The following is a 23,288-nucleotide window of genomic DNA, read 5'->3' as shown; positions in this document are numbered from 1 at the left end:
TTCGTTCAATCAAAGTTAATTGCCTATTTCCGGGGATTAAACCACCCAACTTGGACATTAATTTACAATTTTGTGAAAACTCATATGTGAATATGTACATTATGTGAAAGATATTGATTTAAAAAACGTAATGGAGGTAACCACTTTCCCTTCGATGGAACTCGAACCCACGACCCTCAGTACGCTAGACTAGTGCTTTAACCAACTAAGCTACGAAGGACCTCCGTCGGCCTTCGCAACCTAGCGGCTACTGAATGAGTTCGAGATTCCCAAATTGGACGCATAGTCAAATCACTCGCAATCCATTTGTCAATCCAACACTTCCACATGTGTATCCATTCGAAACTATGACGAAAAGACGAAAATTACTGCCTTGACTTTTTTCTTGTCTCGCGTATAACAGGATTTTCGGGATCTCAAAAATTATTTCCCGGTATTCGGGAAATTCCAAAATTGAAAAAAAATATAGTCTTCAGCCGAACCTATTTCTTGCGAGAACGAACAAAAACGTGACAGCAAATTCAAAAGCAACCATCCGCGCGCCAACAAATGTACGTATGAAATGATTTCCGTTTGCTTTTGTGAACAAAATATCACAAATCAGTCGAAAAGCCGCTTGCTGTGGTTTGGCAGAACCCCGGCCAATAGATGTTTGATCAGCCAAATTATGTCTCAAATTGCTTAGAATAGCCAAACTAAACTGAGTTGAATAACTTCAACAAATTTTTGTGATTAGACACCGAACCTGAAAATTTGTTCATTTCTACGATCCAATATGCTCGAAAATAGTATTTTTTAGGAAAGCAAATGTGAAATATTTTTTAGAGAAATCTGCATATAAAACGAATTTTAAATGCCGCCTCGATTGTATGGCAGTTGTATTGTGTACAAACGTTCGGGTTTTTCGACAGTGTTGAAGAAAATACAACATAGCGCGGACTTGTATGAAAATTAGGCGTTCAGAATTGAATTAATTATTTTAATGTTTAAACAATACCTAATATACAGAATGTCAATTTCACAGCAATTCGAAAAATCGATTCTACACGGTGATAACTTCAGCAAAAGCGGTGCATTTGGCAAACTACGCCGGACTATGGCATTGATTTCACTGCATTATTGTGCAGCTACTGTGGAAGTTAACTTTAGTTTGCAAACAGCGTATCTTAAGAATTAATACACGAATCAGTCAGTAATCTTACAGTAGAAGTTGATATTATCGGTTGGTTACATAAACAACTGTAAGTAGTGGAACGATTAAAAATAAATTTGCAATAACTTATTGCCAATAAGTCATAATTATTAACCGATATGCTACTGCTTGGTAACAAGATAAAGAGTTTCAATTGTGATTGTATTGTTATGGATTTGCGTGAAAGTCATTTTAAGATTGTTAACTCCTGCTCTTCGACAAATATTCGAGATTCCTTTTCTTTGGATGATATGTTAGATGTTGAACGTTACCTGGGACTCTGGGAGTTAAAATGCTTTGAAGTTTTCAGTGAAAACGAAAGGTTGACTAACTAATTTGAGTGAATGAACGGCAAGCAACAACGCCTCGTTTTACGTCATTGCAATGGAAGCAGCTGCCGAAAGTATATGTAAATGCACTAGTAAGTAGTGAGGGTCTCCAGTTAGCCTTGCAAACTAAGTAGTATCCATAGCCTATCCAGAGATTCCGAGTCCGATTCTCAGTCCGGCCTTGGATGTGTTTCGGGTTGGGTGATCGGGTTTAAGGATATTCACATATTCACCGCTCGAGTCGCTAATTGGCCGACCGAAGCAGCTAAGTTGGTCTGCATACGGGCCGAGAGGACCGAAAAATGCGAACAGCAGAATCGTCGAATATCATTCATGTAGGTGTCGAATCACGAGCTACTTGACTCCTGAAGAGCCACTACACGCCGGCAGCCGGAAGAAGACAATAGGAGAATCGGCTATCGTTTCGAGACGAGTTTGCTGGGGAAGAACGATAATACTGATTTTTTCAACAGCTATGGCGGTCAGGGCCCTCCTTAGTCGTGCGGTAAGATGCGCGGCTACAAAGCAAGACCATGCTGAGGGTGGCGGGTTTGATTCCCGGTGCCGGTCTAGGCAATTTTCGGTTTGGAAATTGTCTCGACTTCCCTGGGCATAAAAGTATCATCGTGTTAGCCTCATGATATACGAATGCAGAAATGGTAATTTGGCTTAGAAACCTCGCAGTTAATAACTGTGGAAGTGCTTAAGTGAACACTAAGCTGCGAGGCGGCAATGTCCCAATGGGGGATGTAAGGCCAATGAAGAAGAAGAATGGCGGTCAGCAACTGACGTGTCTGGACAAACGCCTGAGAAGAGATCCCAAGCTGTATGACAGACTTCATTGCCGCTCATCAATGCCGACCTTTTAATCAAAGGCTACACGCAAGAAGCGACATATTTGGGTTAACGAGCTCATCGTGTTCGTTTCCAAAGTTTTCCTGTAGATCATGTTAGGGAGCACGAAAGATGAACCCATGTGCATTATTAAGAGAAGATCAGAAGTCCAGATCCAAGCGAGTGTTGAGAATCGTGTGGAGCCCGGTAAGTAACGAGCTTTCGTTTTCCACCAAACTGAGAGACTGATGATCTGATGCCGTTCTGTTCGGCGAGAAGCTGATGATGAAAACGTTCGTAAAAGAGCTACGTAATAAGTTTTTTTTTCGACCCGTTAGGACTGCTACCCGCTTTCACGTTCTACGGGAAGCTGCGTAGCGGATGCGAGTGGGACTAACAGTTCGATGAAGCGAAAAAATGGACAACTAGATACAAAGGATCCCGTAAATTTATTCCTTGCTTCTATTTTCATTTTCGTGGCAGACTTTCGCTGCAACAAGACAGTCTGCAACTGCACGTGTTTGTATACGCAAGCTAGGACGCATCTACAAACACGTGCACGACGCGGACCGTTATGTTCGATCATGATGTCGAGGTCCAAGGTGGCGCCATTGCAATACATGTCGATACCACGTCTGCAGAAGCAAGCAGAGCTTCATGTGGTCCGATTCGATCACGATGCTGTCGTGGATTCACTCCGATCACCGTCGGTATAAACAGTTTGTGGCATGGCGTTTGTGGTTCCGACGCAGTCCAACGTTCCTGTACTAGTCGGAGTTGGTTGAGGCAAGAAAGAGTTACACCGAAACCGAACCGAACACTGACGAGGGGACCCATATGTGCTTGCACTTTCATGAGATCTTAGTTAATCGAGCCGAGTTTCTCAAAAAGGTCAGAAAACACGTGAAAACGGCTAAATATTGATTTTTGATTGATTTTAGGAAAAAAAAATGTTTTGTTACGCAGATTATAGATTTTATGCAATTCTTGAAAAAAAATCAATTTTTTCAAAGGAAAACAGCAATTTCGTGATATCAACAATGAAACGAAACCATACAATATGAGATATCATTAATCGAGATCGATGAATAGATTTTGAAAACCAATTTTTGACACTTATTTTGAAATCCAAGATGTCCGACCAACATGAATATACTCTGAAAATGATGTACAAAATGTTTGTGTATGTTCTAGATCTAATGTGCTTTATTATTCGTCATTTTCACTAATGATCCACGTTAATTTCTCCGTTGAATCAAACGTGTTTTATTGTTTTTCATTTCGATCTCTGGTAAAATTATTGGAATTTAAATTAAATCGACACCATATACACCCGATTTTCAAGGGGTCTCCAGTAGCCTTGCGAGCAAAGGCATAGGATTGCCAATCCGAAGATGGCGAGTTCGATTCTCGGTCCGGTCTAGGATGTTTTCGGGTGGGAAACATTCTCGACACCCTGGGCATAGTGTATCCATTGTACTTGCCACACAAGATACATACTCATGCAATGGCGGGCATAGAAAAGCTTTCAATTAATAACTGAGGAAATGCTAATAGAATACTAAGTTGGAAAGCAGGCCAACTTCCAGTTGGAACGTACAGGGGATGGACAAAATAATTAGGATAGGCAAATTTAGGGTAAAATTAGATGTGTTGTAACTATCTTAGTTATCATCCGATTTTGACAATTCAGGCATGCCCGAACTAGAAAATTAATGCAGTTTGACGGTATGTCCATGGAACTGACTATGGCCACCGGATTCCGGAGATATTCCGGGTTTTTCGGAGGTAGGTTCAAAACCGTAAATTTAAGGTGGATATTAGGAGAAGTTGTGGGTAAAAATTGAATAATATTAGTAACCACAAATGAAGTAGGGCTCTTGCTGATTGGAACCATATATTGAGATTTGGAATCGGACCAGAATCAAGTGAGATATGGCCATTTCCTTAAAATCGGTTCCGATCGATACTTATCAAAGGGGCCAGGCCACAACTTCATTTGAATTTCGCTTTTTGATAGATGGTCCACTATGATTTTATTCTAGAAGGGCTCTACTGTGTCCAGAATGAAAATCAATTGAATAAACGTATCCTGAGTCGCTGGGATGTCCCCGGGGAACCTGTGGAAGGGGACATTTTAGTTTTACCACCAAAACCAGTCATTCGACGGCTCTTTTTTCATGGTTTTAGATCAGGAAGCGAAGTATGAATATAAGATGGTCCATTGATGGCTCTGACCGCCTCCAGGATCTACGGATTGGCCCCGGGGAACCTGTTGAAAAAGACATTTTAGTTTTACCACCAAAATCAGTCATTCGACGGCTCTTTTTTTCATGGTTTTCGATCAGGAAGCGAAGTATGAATATAAAATGGTCAATTTACGGTTCTGACCGCTTACAGGACCTACGGATTGGCCTCGGGGAACCTCTGGAAGGGGACATTTTAGTTTTACCACCAAAACCAGTCATTCGACGGCTCTTTTTTCATGGTTTTCGATCAGGAAGCGAAGTATGAATAGAAAATGGTCCATTGACGGCTCTGACCGTTTCCAGAATCTACGTATTGGCCCCGGGGAACTTATGGAAGGGGACATTTTAGTTTTACCAAAAAAAAAAACAGTCGTTCGACGGCTCTTTTTTCATGGTTTTCGACCAGGAAGCGAAGTATGAATAGAAAATGGTCCATTGGCGGCTCTGACCGCTTCCAGGACCTACGGATTGGCCTCGGGGAACCTGTGGAAGGGGACATTTTAGTTTTACCACCAAAACCAGTCATTCGACGGCTCTTTTTTCATGGTTTTCGATCAGGAAGCGAAGTATGAATAGAAAATGGTCCATTGACGGCTCTGACCGTTTCCAGAATCTACGTATTGGCCCCGGGGAACTTATGGAAGGGGACATTTTAGTTTTACCAAAAAAAAAAACAGTCGTTCGACGGCTCTTTTTTCATGGTTTTCGACCAGGAAGCGAAGTATGAATATAAAATGGTCCATTGATGGCTCTTACCGCTTCCAGGACCTACTGGTTGCCCCGAGGAACCTGTGGAAGGTGACATTTTAGTTTTACACCAACATCAATCATTCGACAGCTCTTCTTTAATATAAGCAAAGTATTAATATAAAATTGACCATTGATGACTCTGACCGCTCTCAGGACCTACAGATTCCCCCCGGAAAACCAGTGGAAAGGAACATTTAAGTTGCAGCACCAAAACCAATATCTCGACGGCTTTTTTTTTGTGATTTTTTATCAGAAAGCGAAGTATGAGTATAAATTGGACCATTAATGGATCTGACCGCTTCCAGGACTTACGAATTGCCCCCGGGGAACTGTGGAAGGGGACATTTTAGTTTTAGCACAAAAACCAATCATTGGACGGCTTTTTTTTCATGGATTTCAATCAGAATGTGAAGTATGAACAAGAAATGGACCATTGACGGCTCTGACCGTTTTCTGGACCTACAGATAGCTCAATGGTCCTTTTATATTTATACTTTGCTTCCTGATAGAAAACCTATAAAAAAAACGTGGAATAACTGATTTTAGTGCTAAAACTTATATGTTCCTTTCCACAGGTTCCCCGGGGGCAATTCGTGGGTCCTGGAAGCGGTCAGAGCCGTCAATGATCCATTTTATTTTCGTACTTCGCTTCCTGATTGATAACTATGAATTTTGTCAAATGGCTGATTTTGGTGGTAAAATTAAAATATTCCCTCCCACAGGTTTTTCGAGGCCAATCCGTAGATCCTGGAAACGGTCAGAGCCGTCAATGGACCATTTTATATTCATATTTCGCTTCCTGATCGAAAACCATGAAAAAAGAGCCGTCAAACGACTGGTTTTTGTGGCAAAAGTAAAATATCCCCTTCCACAGGTTCCCAGGGGCCAATCCGTAGATCCTGGAAGGGGTCAGAGCCGTCAATCTTCTTCTTCTTATTGGCATTACATCCCCACAATAGGACAGAGCCGCCTCGCAGCTTAGTGTTCATTAGGCACTTCCACAGTTATTAACTGCGAGGTTTCTAAGCCAGGTTACCATTTTTGCATTCGTATATCATGAGGCTAGCACGATGATACTTGTATGCCCAGGGAAGTCGAGACAATTTCCAATCCGAAAATTGCCTAGACCAGCACCGGGAATCGAACCCAGCCACCCTCAGCATGGTCTTGCTTTGTAGCCGCGCGTCTTACCGCACGGCTAAGGAGGGCCCCTAAGAGCCGTCAATGATCCATTTTATTTTCGTACTACGCTTCCTGATCGATAACCATGAATGAAGAGCTGTCGAATGGCTGGTTTTGGTGCTAAAACTAAAATGTCCCCTTCCACAGGTTCCCCGGGCCAATCCGTAGATCCTGGAAGCGGTCAGAGCCGACAATGGACCATTTTATATTTATACTTCGCTTCCTGATCGAAAACCATGAAAAAAGAGCCGTCGAACGACCGATTTTGGTGGTAAAACTAAAATGTCCCCATCCACAGGTTCCCCAGGGGCAATCCTTGGGTCCTGGAAGTGGTCAGAGCCGTCAATGATCCATTTTATTTTCGTACTTCGCTTCCTGATAGATAACCATGAACTAAGAGCTGTCGAATGGCTGGTTTTGGTGCTAAAACTAAAATGTCCCCTTCCACATGTTCCCCGGGGCCAATACGTAGATCAAGAAAGCGGTCAGAGCCATCAATGGACCATTTTATATTCATATTTCGCTTCCTGATCGAAAACCATGAAAAAAGAGCCGTCGATCGACCGGTTTTGGTGGTAAAACTAAAATGTCCCCTTCCACAGGTTCCCCGGGGCCAATCCATAGATCCTGTAGGTTCTGGAAGCGGTCAGAACCGTAAATTGACCATTTTCTATTCATACTTCGCTTCCTGATCGAAAACCATGAAAAAAGAGCCGCCGAATGACTGATTTCGGTGGTAAAACTTAAATGTCGTCTTCAACAGGTTCCCAGGGGCAATCCGTAGCTCCTGGAAGCGGTCAGAACCGTCAAGGGGTCATATTATATTCATACTTCGCTTCCTGATCGAAAACCATGAAAAAAGAGCCGTCGAATGACTGATTTTGGTGCTAAGACTTAAAAGTCCCCATTCACAGGTTCCCGGGGACATCCCAGCGACTCCAGGATACGTTTATTCAATTGATTTTTCATTCTGGACACAGTAGAGCCCTTCTAGAATAAAATCATAGTGGCCGATCTATCAAAAGCGAGATTCAAAATGAAGTTGTGGCCTGACCCTTTGATAAGTATCGATCGGAACCGATTATAAAGAAATGGCCATATCTCACTTGATTCTGGTCCGATTCCAAATCTCAATATATGGTTCCAATCAGCAAGAGCCCTACTTCATTTGTGGTTACTAATATTATTCAATTTTTACCCACAACTTCTCCTAATATCCACCTCAAATTTACGGTTTTGAACCTACCTCCGAAAAACCCGGAATATCTCCGGAATCCGGTGGCCATAGTCAGTTCCATGGACATACCGTCAAACTGCATTAATTTTCTAGTTCGGGCATGCCTGAATTGTCAAAATCGGATGATAACTAAGATAGTTACAACACATCTAATTTTACCCTAAATTTGCCTATCCTAATTATTTTGTCCATCCCCTGTAGAGCCATAGAAGAAGAAGAAGATACACCCGATTTTACACGGTCCTGTAAAAAACCCCCAAACAAAAATTTTGCAAAGTTGCTTTATTTTACATGATTTTTCGAGTAATCATAAAACTTTTTGTTCACGGATTTTTAAATTTTGAACTGGTTTTTTTCCGACGGCTTTCGTTCGGCCCGACACTGACTCGATGATTCCGATTCCGATTCTGATGATGAAATTGACGAAAGTTCGAATCGGATCAACTCTCTTGTTACTCGTCTTAAAAATACGCCTTTTAAATCACTAACAGCACATGGCCAAACTCAGAATCTTGCGAGAAAATTTAACTGGTGATGAATTTGCTACAGTCAGTACAGCATTTTAGTTTCTTGCGAATATAATGGTTGTCCTGACAAGAATCGATTTATTTTCCATAATATCTTCAAACACTATCAGCAACCACTCAATAGTTTGAATCATGCAAGAAAAATCTTGTTGCGAGCAAATCGGTTAAGGGTAAGCACCTTAACCCTTTCGGGACGGATGCATTATTTGAGTCCTATATCGCATTGTATGATAGTTTTGAACACTCTAGGAGGTTAAGTCAAGCCAGTGATCAATTTTCAGGAAATACGTTCTCTAGTTCAGCTCACGTTATCTAGTAGATCGATCTTTTGGAATGTCGTCATCGTCGATATATACCGAATCCACAGCACAACACACACCGACTGGAAGATGCCACGGTGAAACGGTCCTTCATTGAAGAACTGGAGACGCGTGCTGCAGATATTCCGGAATATGGCAGCGAATGGATACCCAGAGAAAACAATGGATCACCGATGAACCTGGAGAAAGATAGAGGAGCAAAGAGAAGCCAAAGCCGCGATAGAGCGATCAAAAACCAGAGGAGCTCGGCGATATTCGGCTCTGGAGAAGGAAGCGAAACGCTCATGTCGACGACAGTTGTGCGTTGCTTCCGTATCGAGTGGTGTGCCCCGAAAACGCGAACTTGGATTCTGTCAGTTTCTGTTGAAACTTGGATTCTGTCAGAGTGACCTTAAGCGATGCCAGTGAAAGACGCGAATTATTGACTGACTCAACTGACCAGCTGAACCGCTGGTTCGAGCACTTCGAACATTTTTTTCAAGTGCCAACCAGGCCACCACCACCTCGGCGTGATCTGCCCAGGATCCGACGTATAACACGCGTCAATACCGAAGCTACTGCTAGAGATTTTAGTTGTGTCCAAGAAAGCAAGGGCTGCCTTTGCGAGTTTAAGAAATATCTGGAAAACAGGCAGATAATTGAACGCACCAAATACGAATGTTCAACTCTAACGTGAAATCTGTGCTGTTATACGCTAGCGAAACAAGGTGTGTATCAGTGTGTACCACCGGAGGCTAGGTGTACAGGACCCATAAGTAAGTAAGTAAAGCATAATGTAAGTCCAATTTTCTTGAATACGAAATGTTGAAAGTACTCCAATAAAGGTTGAAGGTACTTAACAAAATGACCACTTGGTTTACGATGAACTGAAACTTCTATGAGTAAAAATGAAAAAATATACGTTTTCCCATACTGATTCTCACACAAACTTCAGACGCAATGCGCACAGTTTTCGAAAAACTATTGATTTGGATGGACAATGTATTTTAATGATGAATTTTGGTGGAAAATTTCACCTTTCAGAAAAGCGTACCCTAGTACCGGACACTTTTGCATCATGTTCAAATATAGCGAAGTTGCTATTATATGAGTAGAGACGAATAGCGATATTTTTCACTTGCTTTGAATTGTGGATATTAAAAGCTGTTAATAGAGCTTATTCGACTCTCCAGCTAAATTTCTTACATCCTACTCAGAATTCTCACCTTTTATCAATGCCATCTTAAAATTTTTGTTTTACTTATTTCTGTAGCTTCCTGAAACTTTAGTAAGAAGAAGCAATTAAATTGAAGTAAGTTTAACAAAACAGGTTCACGAATGACTATTTGCTTACATAAGAATCTCACTGTCCGGACAGCTGGGGGACAGCAGCTGGATAGACGAAATTGATTTTGCACCACAATTACATAACATATCTAACAAATCATGATCGTTATTCAACAATTCTCTACATGATTAGAATGCTTCCGATCAAATTTGATCTTGTTGAATCAAACCTTCTAAGGTAAGGTAAAAAAAGAAAATTTTGACCATCTTTTTTTTCAATCCTAAATTTTCAACAAAGCTTTCAACCTAAAGATCAAATTTTTCCTACAGGTAAAGAACTTTGAAATAGCTATCCTTTGCACTACATTAGATGGTGGAAGGACCTCTGCAAGTATCGTTTTGAGAAGTGTACGGTGCTGGGAGGTGTCCGGCGCTGGGGGATCTCTCCCTACAGTTTTCAAAGCCTTACCTCTTTTCCTCAATTATCATTGCATGGTCATGTTTAAAGTGAATAAGTACTAAGTCTGAAGCTCTGATTGTTTAACCCTCTATAAGGCAGACAAATCTAAACAATAAATTAACAAAAACAACAATAGGACACCGACACAATGTTGACAGGGTATTAAACTCGTATTCTGTTTATTGAACTTAGTCTTACAATTTTCACGACAAGTTTATTATTTACCCGACGTTTCGACACGGGAATTGTGTATTTTTCAATGGGAAAATATTTACATACAGTCGATCCATCACCGGTAAATTAAACTCAAATGTATGTTTGTTATACAATAAACAGCTCAGAAACATTTTGATAAGAAAATTATTTTGAGCCTTTTTCTTTTTTCTTTTTTCAGAAACATTGAAAAATTGGTGGCAATATAGTTGCCACTGCCCGTCAAGCGGGACAACATTGGTGGCAATAAAGTTGCCACTGCACACTGTTTCCTTTTACGGAAAACGTGATCGAAATTATTTTGGCGCGTAGAAAAGCATTTTGAACCTATACGTTCTTCAGCAAAGTGATTCCATTCAATATTCTTGATTTTTTGGATGTGACACTATAGGTCTATCTCTAAATTTCAGTGGCCAAAATTGATTTTTTCAAAAAATAAACTCAAAATCACTTTTCTTTAAATAACTTTTTGTATTGCTTTTCTACAATTTTCAAATGTTCTACTATTTGAAGGGCTATAAAAAAAGACACGTTTTGCTAAAAAAACATTATTTTTATATCTTATATATTTCATTTTTCAGTACAAAAAATCTACAAAACGTGCAAATTTGTGCAAATCAAATTACCCTATTCAAAACTATAAGGCTAACGCCATTGAATCATGAGAAAATAATTTGTCGCTCGTTGTCCCTTCCATGCTAAAACCTATGAGGAAAAATTAGTAATAAAACTTATATACTACACCCAACCAGCGGATGGCAGATTTTAATACAGTTCTGCATAAGAACCTTGCAGAAACTGTATAATACAGTATACCCCCGCTGATCCGACAAATGTATTGCCGGACTATCGGGGTTTCTCTCGTTAATCCGACTGTCAAATCCATACAAATGAACCAAAACAAAATCACAGCACAAATTTGAAAACTGACAGCATAATGTGTTTAAATGGGTGTTGATACTTTTTAATCCGGAAAATTCCGAATTAGCGAGATCCGGACTAACGAGTCGTCGGACTAGCGAGGTCCGGATAAGCGGGGGGATACTGTAATTGGGCATATATTGCGCTTTTTGCACTTTATAAGAGTTCTGCGAGATTTTTTTTCTCACAGTCATCTTTTTCTCACACTCAATACACTCAAAAAAGTTTGATTTTCCGTGTATAATATTTGAGTGTGAGTGCCCAATCTGAAAACAAATAGACGTCAAATCATGGCGGGAATCGATTTAGTGTACACGCTTACATGTGACTAACGAGTAATGGGTTATAATTGGGTAAATTTCAGTAACAAAAATCGATCAACCCGAAATGAGAGTGAGTGTGAGAAAAAGAAGCGGGCAAATCACAATCTACACATAACTCTTCAAATTGGTGAAATCGGCAATACAAAATCTGTATTATTTCAATACAATTATTGTACAATATTTGTATAAAAAGCTTACAGAATTGTATATGCCCAGATCTTATACAATAATTGTCAGATTTGTTTTTTGGGTGTATGAAAAATGCTTTCAACGGTGGATAATATTCCGGTGGTTAATATAAACGGCCGTTTAATATAAAATCATGATTGGTATGAACATGCTATAATTGAAAAAATGGGGTTGCATACAAGACACGACCGCTCGACGTAAACTACGTAAAATTAAATATAGTACTCCCGATTCTGTTTTTACACGGATTTTTTTTACACGGCCGTGTAAAAAAATCCAATACAAAATTTTTGCAAAATTGCATTTTGCATGATTCGAGAAATCGAGAAATCATAAAACTTTTTTTACACGGATTTTCGAATTTTGAACTGAAAACTTTTTTTACACGGAACGCATCCCCCGTGTAAAAAAAGAATCGGGTGTACATTGAACCAATTATTCCGCTCTATATAGGTAGAAAAGCAAAAGCAACTCAACTCAATATCTAGAGCAATTGTAGCGGTAATTATCACTTTTGTGATAAGGTACCCCGGGGCAAATGGGACCTAAAAAAACGCTAGTTCAGCAAAATTGTTAACGTATACTTAGAAATCAGGTTATTTCAGAACATTAACCACGGATACATCATTATATGCTTCCATTGTTGAGGTGTAGAGGTGTTGAAAGCCATTTATTCAATTACAAAAATATTGCTAGCTCAAGAAAAAAAAAATACCTTCAGGACCCACTTATCCCTTCAAACGGGGCAAGTGGGACCTATTCTGTTTTCTACTGTCGAACGAAAAAAAAACGTTTTTATTCAGGGGATGCGCTGTGTTTTTAGTTTGTCACAGAACGAAATAGCCAATTTATGTGTTAAGCACTTTATTTATCTGAAAATCTGATGCGAAGTTTTAAATTACCAAACACAAGACAAATCCTGTTGACATATTGTAGAATAAATACATTATTTGCACTGTAAACGGAAGAATATCGTATAGTTATAGCCATTGCTCTTCTTCATGCGAGAGCTAATTTTCAGAATGTAAACAACTCATTTGGTAATAAATTGTACAATATACTTTTTAACAACGAGATCAAACTGCATCTGATTCAGATCCATATGATATATGAATGACGAAGTTATTTTTCACTAGACAACCATCTAAAACAATTAAAATAGCTTTAACGAAAATGTTGTTCAAATATGTCCCACTTGCCCCATGTATGTTAAAACTCAAGGGCAAGTGAAAATTGCAGATTTTGGTTTTAATCAAAGCTTTTAAAACGTTTTCGATGTCACACAATTATTTAATTGCTCAAAGTATTCACTTTCCACATCAATGATTAATTTAGAAACGACTATTTAGTTTGAAATCCATTGAAATAAAATAAAAGTGATAGATTTCCTCGGAAGTTTAAAGTTATGATCAAGCAATAGAATTAGTATGGTGCCTCGAATGGTTTTGATTCCAAATATTTTTGTGTCGGGTATACTCGTTTATATAGTTCTGCTTCATCTTCGTAGAACATTGTTACCATTAAAAACGTTCATCTATTCATCTGCAGTCATAGTACCCACTTACCCCGTATTTTCACTTGCCCCGGGGTACCTTAACGTTTTGAAATATAAAACAATTTAATAAAAATTTTAAAAATAAAAGATATGATACATGTATTTATTTCATGAAATTGGAAACAATTTTTTCATGTTTTGAACGACAGCATGACACACAGCTTTACTGAACTGGTTAAAAATTAAAATGGCATCCATTACGTTCACGGTTGTACCACGACAGGGACATTGAGCGACAAATGGGTTTCCCATGATTTATTAGCGTTAACTTTATAGTTTTAAACAGAGGCGCGGCCACGTCCCAAGACGTGGGTAGGACAAAACGTCGAAAATGTATTTTCTAGACCCAAATAATATTTTGGAACGTTGAAACTTGAATTTACTAACATAAAAAAAAATAAAGGCGAATCTGTTACTGGAGTATCAAATGTATAAACTAATTTTAAGGAGTTTCATGAACTTTCCGCAGATCCTCTTGAAACTCAAAACATTTTTCTCGGACATCTTCAGATAAGTTATGATACTCCCTATGGCTATTAATTGGTTTTATTCACTAACTTAAGGTGGTTATACAACAAAGCCACAAATCGGCCATCTTGGAAACCACGTGCTTTTTCTAGTGATTTTTCAAGAGCACGAATTGAGAGAACCACAACGCCTATGGAGATGAAACATCCGTAGATCGTTTGCTTACTTATGCTAAACAATCGACTTTAATTTCAACATTGTACGAGAATTATTACGCTAGATTTGAACTTTTCATAACAGGAGTAGAAACCGTGTGGTGAATTTGAAATTCACCACTTGGCTTGATTGTATAATCACCTTAAAGCAATTCGCTCCTTCAGAATTCTTCATAAACATTGCTACGTTTTACCAGATATCCCCAGTAACATTTTGGTTTTATAATGGTTTTTAGGCACTCTTGTAGTGTAAAAAATGGTTTTCAAGAGCGTTATAAAACTAAAAATGTTACTTGGGATGCTTATGATCGTCCAAGAATCTTTCAAGATATTCAGTACTATTTAAGAGGTTTTTCAAAAATCCCAAGAACTATGTTACCCCGAATTTTAGACTTATTTCTTAGTAACTTCTAAGATTGCATGCAAACGAAGTATAATTGTGATTCCTATAGATTTCAATAAACTTTTAGAAGCTTCCAGAATTGTTTTTCTCATAGGGTTGCTATCAAATGTCCGAATGTGCTACAATTATCATAAACCACTTCATATTTACATATTCCTACGATTTTTCTCTCGTATCCTTGTAACAACTCAACTTTTCGAGAGAAGCTCGGTAGTCTAGTGACTATCGCTTCTGCCTTAAGGTAGCCTCACACCTCGCGAATGTGGTCCGCGTTTTCCCCACGCATTTTCGGGATTCGGGCACGGAAAATCAAAATCCCGGCCCCATTTAAAATGCACGGGGATCAAAATCTGGCGGAAAATTTTCCCGAGGTGTAAGGTAGCCTTTAGACAGGAGGTCGTGGGTTCAATCCCATGCTCGCCCCTATTTGAATTGTGTACTTCCAGAACAGGTGGTAAATCCCAAGTACAGTTAGTTTAAGCTTAGTTTAGATGTTTAGATTATCAACGTTTGTTCAATTCACCTGCCGTCCTGTCAATATTTATACAATTTCAGAAATTTTGTGAGCCTTCCTGAGCTAGCAGAAATAATTACGTACTTCCAAAAAAAAAAAATCAATAATAATTTTGTGGAAGATTAGAAAATATTAAAAACTTCAAGACTTCTTGGAAAATCTCAATACATCATTGAGCACTTTTTGGAATAGAAAGAATTCCTTGCGGACACTGAGGAGCCTTTTCGGAAAAGATGGATTCTTTATAACACCGGGAACCTCCACGATTGGCAGTTCAAATCTCTGATGAACTTTGAAATATTTGAAGGATTTTTTTATATCCAAAAATTGGAACAATATTGATAGTATTAGATTCTTCAGTTGTCCATATGGTATGTTCTTACCATAATCATGGGTAGGACAATGCTTTGAGTGTCCTACCCAGGTATTTTCATGCGTAGGACATGTCCTACTTGTCCCACCCACTCCCGGCGCCACTGGTTTTAAATGAGGGTAATTTGATTTGCAGAAATATACATGTTTAGTAGATTTATTGTACTGAAAAAGAACTTTTTTTGCTTGGAAATCCCAAATATTTCTTTATATATAAGATATTATTTTTTTTTTGCAAAACGTGTTTTTTTATAGCGCTTCAAATCGTAGAACATTTGAAAATTGTAGAAAATCGACAGAAAAAGTTATTCACAGAAAAAAAAATTTCAGTCTATTTTTATTGAAAAATTAATTTTGACCATTGAAATTTACAGATAGACCTATAGTGTCATCAGTAAAATATTTCCTATGACTTTTTCTACTACTTTGCCTAACAAAGTAAATTTTTAAAATTTATAATAAAAAAAAAAATTTCTCACTTCTAGGTGAATTAATCACAAAATAGATACATCCAAAAAATCAAGAATAATAAATGGAATCACTTTGCTGAACAACCTATGGGTCTAAAATGCTTTTTTATACGCCAAAATAATTTCGATCACGTTTTTCCTTGAAAGAAAACAGTGTGCACTGCCCGGCAAGCGGGACAACACTGGTGGCAATATAGGGGAAATGTTCCGATCTCCATCTCACTGTACATATATCCATCTCATCGCTAAACAAAGAAATACGGCACCAAATTCGTCGCTTCTTTTTGTCAACATGCGTGCTCACTGCTGAAAAAAATCACAAAAATAATAAACAAACCAAATTCCTTTCCATTGCTTTGTTTTTGATGGGATTGAAATAGGAGCTATGAGATGAAGTGGCGAACCATTCCCCTATGTAGTTGCCACTGCCCGGCAAGCGGGAAAACAGGCAATAACAATAATAAATAAAAGATTTAAAAAAAATAGGTTTTACGTAGAACCAGTCAAATCAAGGCACGTTACATTTTTTGAACAAGAGTCCAAGCCGGAAAAAGCATTATAAGTGGATTTTTTTTTGCGTTTTGCGCAATTTCGTCAAAAAACCAAATATACAGAAAGGCAATGTTTTTCTTCACGCTAATCACTTAATAATCTAACACAGGAGATTCAAAATACAGTCAAACCTCCATGAGTCGATGTTCTATGACTCGATATCGACTCATGGAAGCAAATAATGCCATATAAAAAAAATATTTTCGAGGTTACTGTGATGGTTCCTTCAAAGAGATTCCCATCGATTTTGTATTCCTCACCTCGATATTTCCATGAGTCGATGGTCCCTTCAATATCGACTCATGGAGGTTTGACTGTAATTAATACCAACGGGAAAAAATATATCTTTGTCGTTTTTTTAAAGGAATTATAACTGAAAATCCTTCTTCCACTCGAAACTTACGATCTGTCCGTAAAAAAACTGTTCTTAAATTGATATTTCAATTTTTTTATGGCTCAAATTCATCTGGGGTGTTACTAGGAAGCAAATAAAGCCACTACATGGGAAATAATAAGTAGAGCTCTTGTTAATAAATAGAAAAACATAAAATTTGTTGGTGGCAATATAGTTGCCATTGCCTTATAAAGGGTTAATACCAAACGCAAACAATTGTGATTGTACTCTTTTTCAATGAAGTAAATTTCAAACATTTCAAATTGGATAGACGAATCCAAGTAAAAATAAGAAGAAGACACACGACGGTGTTAACTTTGACAGATCCTACAGCACAGCATAGGGAGATCATTTTAAAATGCTTATAATAAATTCTAGACAAAATGTAATTAAAATCTGATTGATGTATGATACGGAAAAAGTTCCGAACTGTATGATAGATACATTTTTGGAAAATATTTAAAAAATTGAGATAAGCTTCCAGATATGTAATTCAGAACTTTTTCCGTACCGTACATCAATCAGATTTTAATTACAATTTGTCTAGAATTTATTATAAGCATTTTAAAATGATCTCCCTATGCTGCGCTGTAGGATCTGTCAAAGTTAACACCGTCGTGTGTCTTCTTCTTATTTTTACTTGGATTCGTCTATTGCTCGTTCCAGTGTTGTCCTACACTCAGTGCGAAAAATTCTGCTCTTTGATTTTACTCCATATAAACGATTATACAGTCCTAACTAAGTATTTAAGTGCAAGGGATATTTGAATTTTCTAAATGTCATGTCAAACTATTGAAAAAATGCACACCAGAGTCGCAAACAAAAAAATGTTTAGTTGTCCAGTTCAATAAACCTCCCAACAAACAACGACAAGCTACAAACAAGCATCTAGGTTGAATTATTGTTTATTTGTGATCTTCGTAGCTGAATAAAATGGATGCTGAATAATTCGCTAGACAGATTTCATTTCAGCATTTAATCTAACTAATATTCGACATGGCTTATTTATTTGTTTACTACCTTTATTTGAAGTCGAACTGGCGTTTTCGTTTTATCACATATCAGCACATTGGGGAAGTTTAACAATGTGCTGAACTAATGATTTTTAAGGTTCTCTGTTCGACTGTGATGCTCTGAAAAGGTGGTCGAATTGAGTTTGAATAGTAAGTTAATAAGCAAGCATTAGCCATCCTTCTTAACCTTTGTTCTTCTTAACCATTGGATTTCACATTTATATCTAATCTACCGCATAGTGGAAAAAAACATTGTGCTTTTCCAGTTTGAGAAAAAAATCTGGATTCTAGATCTGGAAAATTTGATTTCTAGGAAAATAAAGATTTATTTTCAAGACAAGCTTTTTATATTCGTGATTTATTAAGCTATCGGAGATTAAAACCAATAAAACAGCTGGAGCAATGAAAAAAATCATGCATTCATGCGGAACTAAATTTACTTAAGGGCTCCCCCAGACCTAAGCGATTTCATCGCCGCGACGGCGACAACTAGTCGCCGCGATTCTATCGTTGGGTCGCTGCAGGCAATGTTCTATTTACGCTTCCATACCAACGGCGACAGAATCGCTGTCGCCAAGCGATAGAATCGCGTCGCGACTGTCGCGTCGCGTGTGTTTGGGGAACCTTAAAGCCGGGCATAACGCCGTTGAATAACGTCGGAAAATTATTGAATCTTTGATGTGTGGGATCCCAATATTATCGCATGGATGTTGATCTTTATTGCGGCGAAATTGGAATAATCTTGGCATTTGACAATCATACCGCAATCGTTTATCAAGAGATTCTGAGGAAGGCCGAATATACATTGATTTTATTTTCATAAATTCATAAATAGCATTGGGGACGGATTTTATTTTATCGTTTATCGACATTATTTTTACGTATTTTTCCTAGTGTGCGATGGTTATGACTGCCTGAACAATGGTTGAAATAAAAATCTTGTACAGTTATTAATAAACTGTAGTTTGACAGATTGACTTATTGAATAAGAGTCCAATTATGATTCATATTCAGCAATAAGATTATTTATGTTATGCATTGAGTGAGCCATATCTAACAAATCAAGGATGGCGCGGATGACAACGTTACCGGCGGATGATCAAATTACAGCAGTTCGAGACCCGATTTAGGAAAATTTTAAAATGATTATATGAAAATAGCAATTCCTTCAAAATACGTTCATTGGAGATCTTGATGATGTTACCTTCTATGCGTTATTATTTTCGAAGAATTCACATATAGCTGAATTGAGGCTTAGTAAAATGCTTATTGAAGGTTTAACGAATCAGTTAATAAAGTTGTTTTTCAAAATGAGATGTTGTAGTTGTATAACTTCGCCAAAATTGTGTGAACAAAGCTTGAACAGAAGTTGTGATAAGAAATAGTACAGACATAATTCAACACAGCGCTGAATTAAATCATCACACTGATGTTAGTTCAACTAGTGAATGTTTGTTGGGATGGATCAAACAACAAAATTTGAAAATTTCCAACCATTGTTCTTTCCCATCGAAACAAAAAAATACCACCGCATGGCCAGCTGATAATCGCGCCATGTCGTGGAAGAGCGAATGCCCTTGACATCCTCCGAATATCCGAATTGCAATAGACTGTGTACTCGCGCAAGTATTTATGTCCAGCAGGAACCTGTGGAGCTAGTAATTTAAAAACAAAGTACCAAAGATTCGTATCCGAATCCTGTTAGTTTCGTTCTGTAAATCGAGCTCACATTTAGATAAAGAATGGCAAAATGCATTCAGAAGTCGATTGCTTTGATAGTTTAAATGCATTAAAATAAGTCATGCTTTGATTCGAAAATATAAATTTTTATTTCAATACAATCTGCTACAACCGCAGACTCTTCATCAAAAAAGATCTTAATTGTTACATTTATCGACATAATCTTGATTAATCGCCTGTGGTGGGTTGCTATAGGGCATTGCACGGACTGCTTTGTCTCTTTCTCGCTGCAAAGCAATTTGAAAACAACAAGGCCAGTAAACGTCAAAATTTAAGAGGAACGAAAGAGAAAGATATGTTTCCGTGCAGTGCCCTATTGTAATTAGTCAAACACAGACAGTTTACCTTATTCATAACCAAGTGTTTAAAACCATGAGTGTTTTTGTTGAAATTAAATACATTTTGGGAAAATCTCCTTCACATCAGCTTTTCCATGCACTTATTCTTCTTCTTCTTCTGTCGTGGACGGCGTTCGAATCGCTGTCCACTTTTGGTAAAGGGCTAGTTGCTGCGACTATATCCCCTTTTCCATGCACTAAGCAGCAGAAGAATTTCATTAATGCTGATATTAAGATTATAACTCATAACAAAAATTAACAATTCTTCAATCACGTGATATTTCTTTTTCGAGACTGAACGTACGGACCATGAAGTCGTTTACGTTGGCCATCGTGGCCATCTTGTTCGCAAGAAGTGATGCAGTGCCTAGAATCACTAAACAGACTAAGCAATTGAAGGATTTCACCCTAAACGAGGTCATTTCCAGCCAATTAAATCAGCTCAGTTTCAACGGCACTTGGTTGACTGGTAGGGCCGAACTCTTACTACTTGGAACAAATACATTCATAATAATATGCCCATTAAACAGGCAATGAATTCATCTTCAGTAACCAGAAGGGAAACTATGTCAAGTACAACATCGATAGAAAATTAAAAACTACTGTTCTAAAAGCTAGGTTTTTGGTAAGATGAATATTATTTATTACATATAATATTGATGTAACCATAACAAAAGACTGAATATTGAATTTCAGAAAAAGTGGCCCGATGTTTCTGTGCACTTTATTACACCCGAAGTGGACAAGGTATTAATCCAATATGACGCCCGTACTGTCTTCAGACATTCAACACTCTCCAAATTCACCGTATTGGATATAACTTCTGGGTATGATCGCCCATAAACATGAATTAAGTCTGGTATTAATATTAAAAATTGTTTTGTTAGCATTTCATACGACGTAGCCAACGCTGAAGAAATATCTGTGTGCAAAGTTTCTCCTAATGGGAAATCTTTGGCATACGTGAAAGATAACAACGTTTATTATCGTGCAAAGATTTTGAGCACAGTGGAAATTCCCTTAACAACCGATGGAGTACCAGGAGTTATTTATAACGGAGCATCCGATTGGGTTTATGAAGGTATGATCAAAAGCAAAACTAATAACAAATATATCTAACAATATTCGTCCGCACAGAGGAAGTTTTCGAAACTGATACCGCGTTTTGGTTCTCAAACGATGGAAGTCACATTGCAATGGCTAGTTTTAACGACACCAACGTGAAGGAGTATTCGTACCAAATGTATGGCGAACCAGGTGATCCCGAAACCCAATATCCTGTAGAGCATAGACTCCGGTACCCCAAGGTCAACACAACTAACCCTACAGTTCATCTAAAGGTCATGAATCTAGCGAATACCAACGAATGGATCGAACTACCTGCACCAGAAGATATTGTCACCGCTGATCATATCCTCGGCGTAGTAAATTGGATTGGAACGGATTTGGGGGCAATCTGGTTGAACCGAAGACAGAACATAGCGACATATCAACGCTGTAATGTGCAATCGACGGCTTGTACCGAGATTGTCAGATTCAACGAACCAAAAGGCTGGTACATTTTGAACAAACCGATCTGCACCTCAAGCGGCGAACGATGCTTCTTACTAGCAAATTCTAGCGGTTGGCAGCGAGTCTGGGAAATCAACGGAAACAATGTAAACAGCGACAAGTCCCCAGAACGGTATACCGTCTCTAGCATTATTGGCTATGATGAAATCAAGGGCCACCTGTACTACACTGCAGTTCCTGCTAGTGCCCCCCAAACTCGTCACGTATATCGCGATGGACAATGTCTAACGTGCAGCTTGCTGAAAGACAATTACAGCAACAATACCCCCTGCACATACGCCAGCGTATCATTTAGTACCGACTACTCATATTTTGTGGCCACCTGCTCAGGACCTACCCCATCGTACTCTCAAATCTACCGCACCAGCGATCTACGCCTCCTCGTTGAATGGGAATCGAACGAAGCACTACGCACTCAACTAGCGGCATACAAGGAAACCGAAGTCCGATTCCTCAAGGTCCCGGTCAAGGGTGGATTCGAAGCTTCCGTTCGGTTGTACCTCCCAGCCGAAATCGACTTTGAAAAACCAGATAAAATCAAGAAAAAGTATCCAATGATCGTTCAGGTGTATGGCGGACCGAACTCCGCTCAAGTTATCGATACTTTCACCATTGATTTCGGAAACTATCTGACCACGACGAAGAAGACTATCTACTGTCAGATCGATGGACGCGGCACCGCCAATCAAGGTTACGCCTTTCTGTTCGCACTCAACAACCGGCTCGGAACAGTGGAGATTAAGGATCAAATCGCGGTGACTAAATATCTGCAGGATACCTACAGTTTCATCGATCGGAAACGGACGGGAATCTGGGGTTGGAGCTTCGGTGGTTTTGTGACGTCATTGACACTGGAGAAGGACAGCGGACGTGTGTTCAAATGTGGAATCTCGGTTGCGCCGGTTACCTCGTGGATGTTCTACGGTATTGATAAGAATTTAGAAATTGATCACTCAACGTTGCATGTTATGGATTTTAATTTCAGATTCAGTCTATACGGAACGGTACATGGGGTTGCCCCAAGCTGGCGACAACAAGAAGGGATACAGAAAAGCCGACGTCAGTAAGTATGTGAACGGAATGCGAAATCACATGTTCCTGTTGATTCATGGCAATGCCGACGATAATGTGCACTATCAGAACTCGATGGTGTTTGTTCGCGCACTTGTGGACGAAAATATCGAGTTTCAACAGATGGTAAGGATGGTGGTTTTATCCGGATGGAATGAAAAGGTTATTTTGTATCGGAATTCATTTTTCAGTTTTATCCTGATGAAGATCATGCACTCGGCGGTGTTTCGGAACATTTGTATCATACGATGGATAAGTTCTGGAATGAATGCTTCACTGAACAAAGTTATGTATAGCATTTCATGTTCAACAAACAGTGCAATCATTCAATATTTGGAATACATTGAAATAGATGTACGACAAAAATAATTATAAAATCCCCGATTCGATTAGGAATGAGTTTTTTTTAATTCTTTATTAAAGTGATTTTTAAGTGTAGTACAAAGTTCATCACAAATTAAGGATGAGTGCCTAAATAGTGAGTATTTTTACGCACATACATACAGACGTACACACAGACATCACCTCAGTTTGTCGAACTGAGTCGATTGGTATACAACACTATTAGTCACCAGGTCTCCTCGTTCGTCTCTCGCTGGCACTTGTCATTCAGCCTAGA

At 38.6% G+C, this 23,288-nt stretch overlaps 1 protein-coding gene across 1 annotated transcript; it reads left to right on the top strand.

Moving 5' to 3' along the window:
• Positions 1-1,120: 1,120 nt before the first annotated feature.
• Positions 1,121-23,013, top strand: LOC134216931 (venom dipeptidyl peptidase 4-like). Its single transcript, XM_062695695.1, has 8 exons — positions 1,121-1,241; positions 20,320-20,495; positions 20,557-20,651; positions 20,723-20,853; positions 20,914-21,107; positions 21,164-22,522; positions 22,584-22,795; positions 22,861-23,013. The coding sequence occupies exons 2-8, from the start codon at positions 20,336-20,338 to the stop codon at positions 22,963-22,965; spliced, it is 2,256 nt and encodes a 751-aa protein (XP_062551679.1). The 5' UTR covers positions 1,121-1,241; positions 20,320-20,335; the 3' UTR covers positions 22,966-23,013.
• The last annotated feature ends 275 nt before the right edge of the window (positions 23,014-23,288 follow it).

This window comes from Armigeres subalbatus, chromosome 2 (genome assembly GCF_024139115.2).
Source record: "Armigeres subalbatus isolate Guangzhou_Male chromosome 2, GZ_Asu_2, whole genome shotgun sequence".
In the NCBI taxonomy this organism is placed as follows: Eukaryota; Metazoa; Arthropoda; class Insecta; order Diptera; family Culicidae; genus Armigeres; species Armigeres subalbatus.
The sequence above is the reverse complement of the archived record's forward strand: the minus strand, read 5'-3'. Positions and strand labels throughout refer to the sequence as shown.

Bases quoted from the DNA above. Each gene is read 5' to 3' on its own strand.
- LOC134216931 (XM_062695695.1), top strand. From the start codon at position 20,336: ATGAAGTCGTTTACGTTGGCCATCGTGGCCATCTTGTTCGCAAGAAGT. The intron at 20,496-20,556 runs GTAGGGCCGAAC...CCCATTAAACAG, and splicing joins CAACGGCACTTGGTTGACTG to GCAATGAATTCATCTTCAGT. The intron at 20,854-20,913 runs GTATGATCGCCC...TTGTTTTGTTAG, and splicing joins GTATTGGATATAACTTCTGG to CATTTCATACGACGTAGCCA.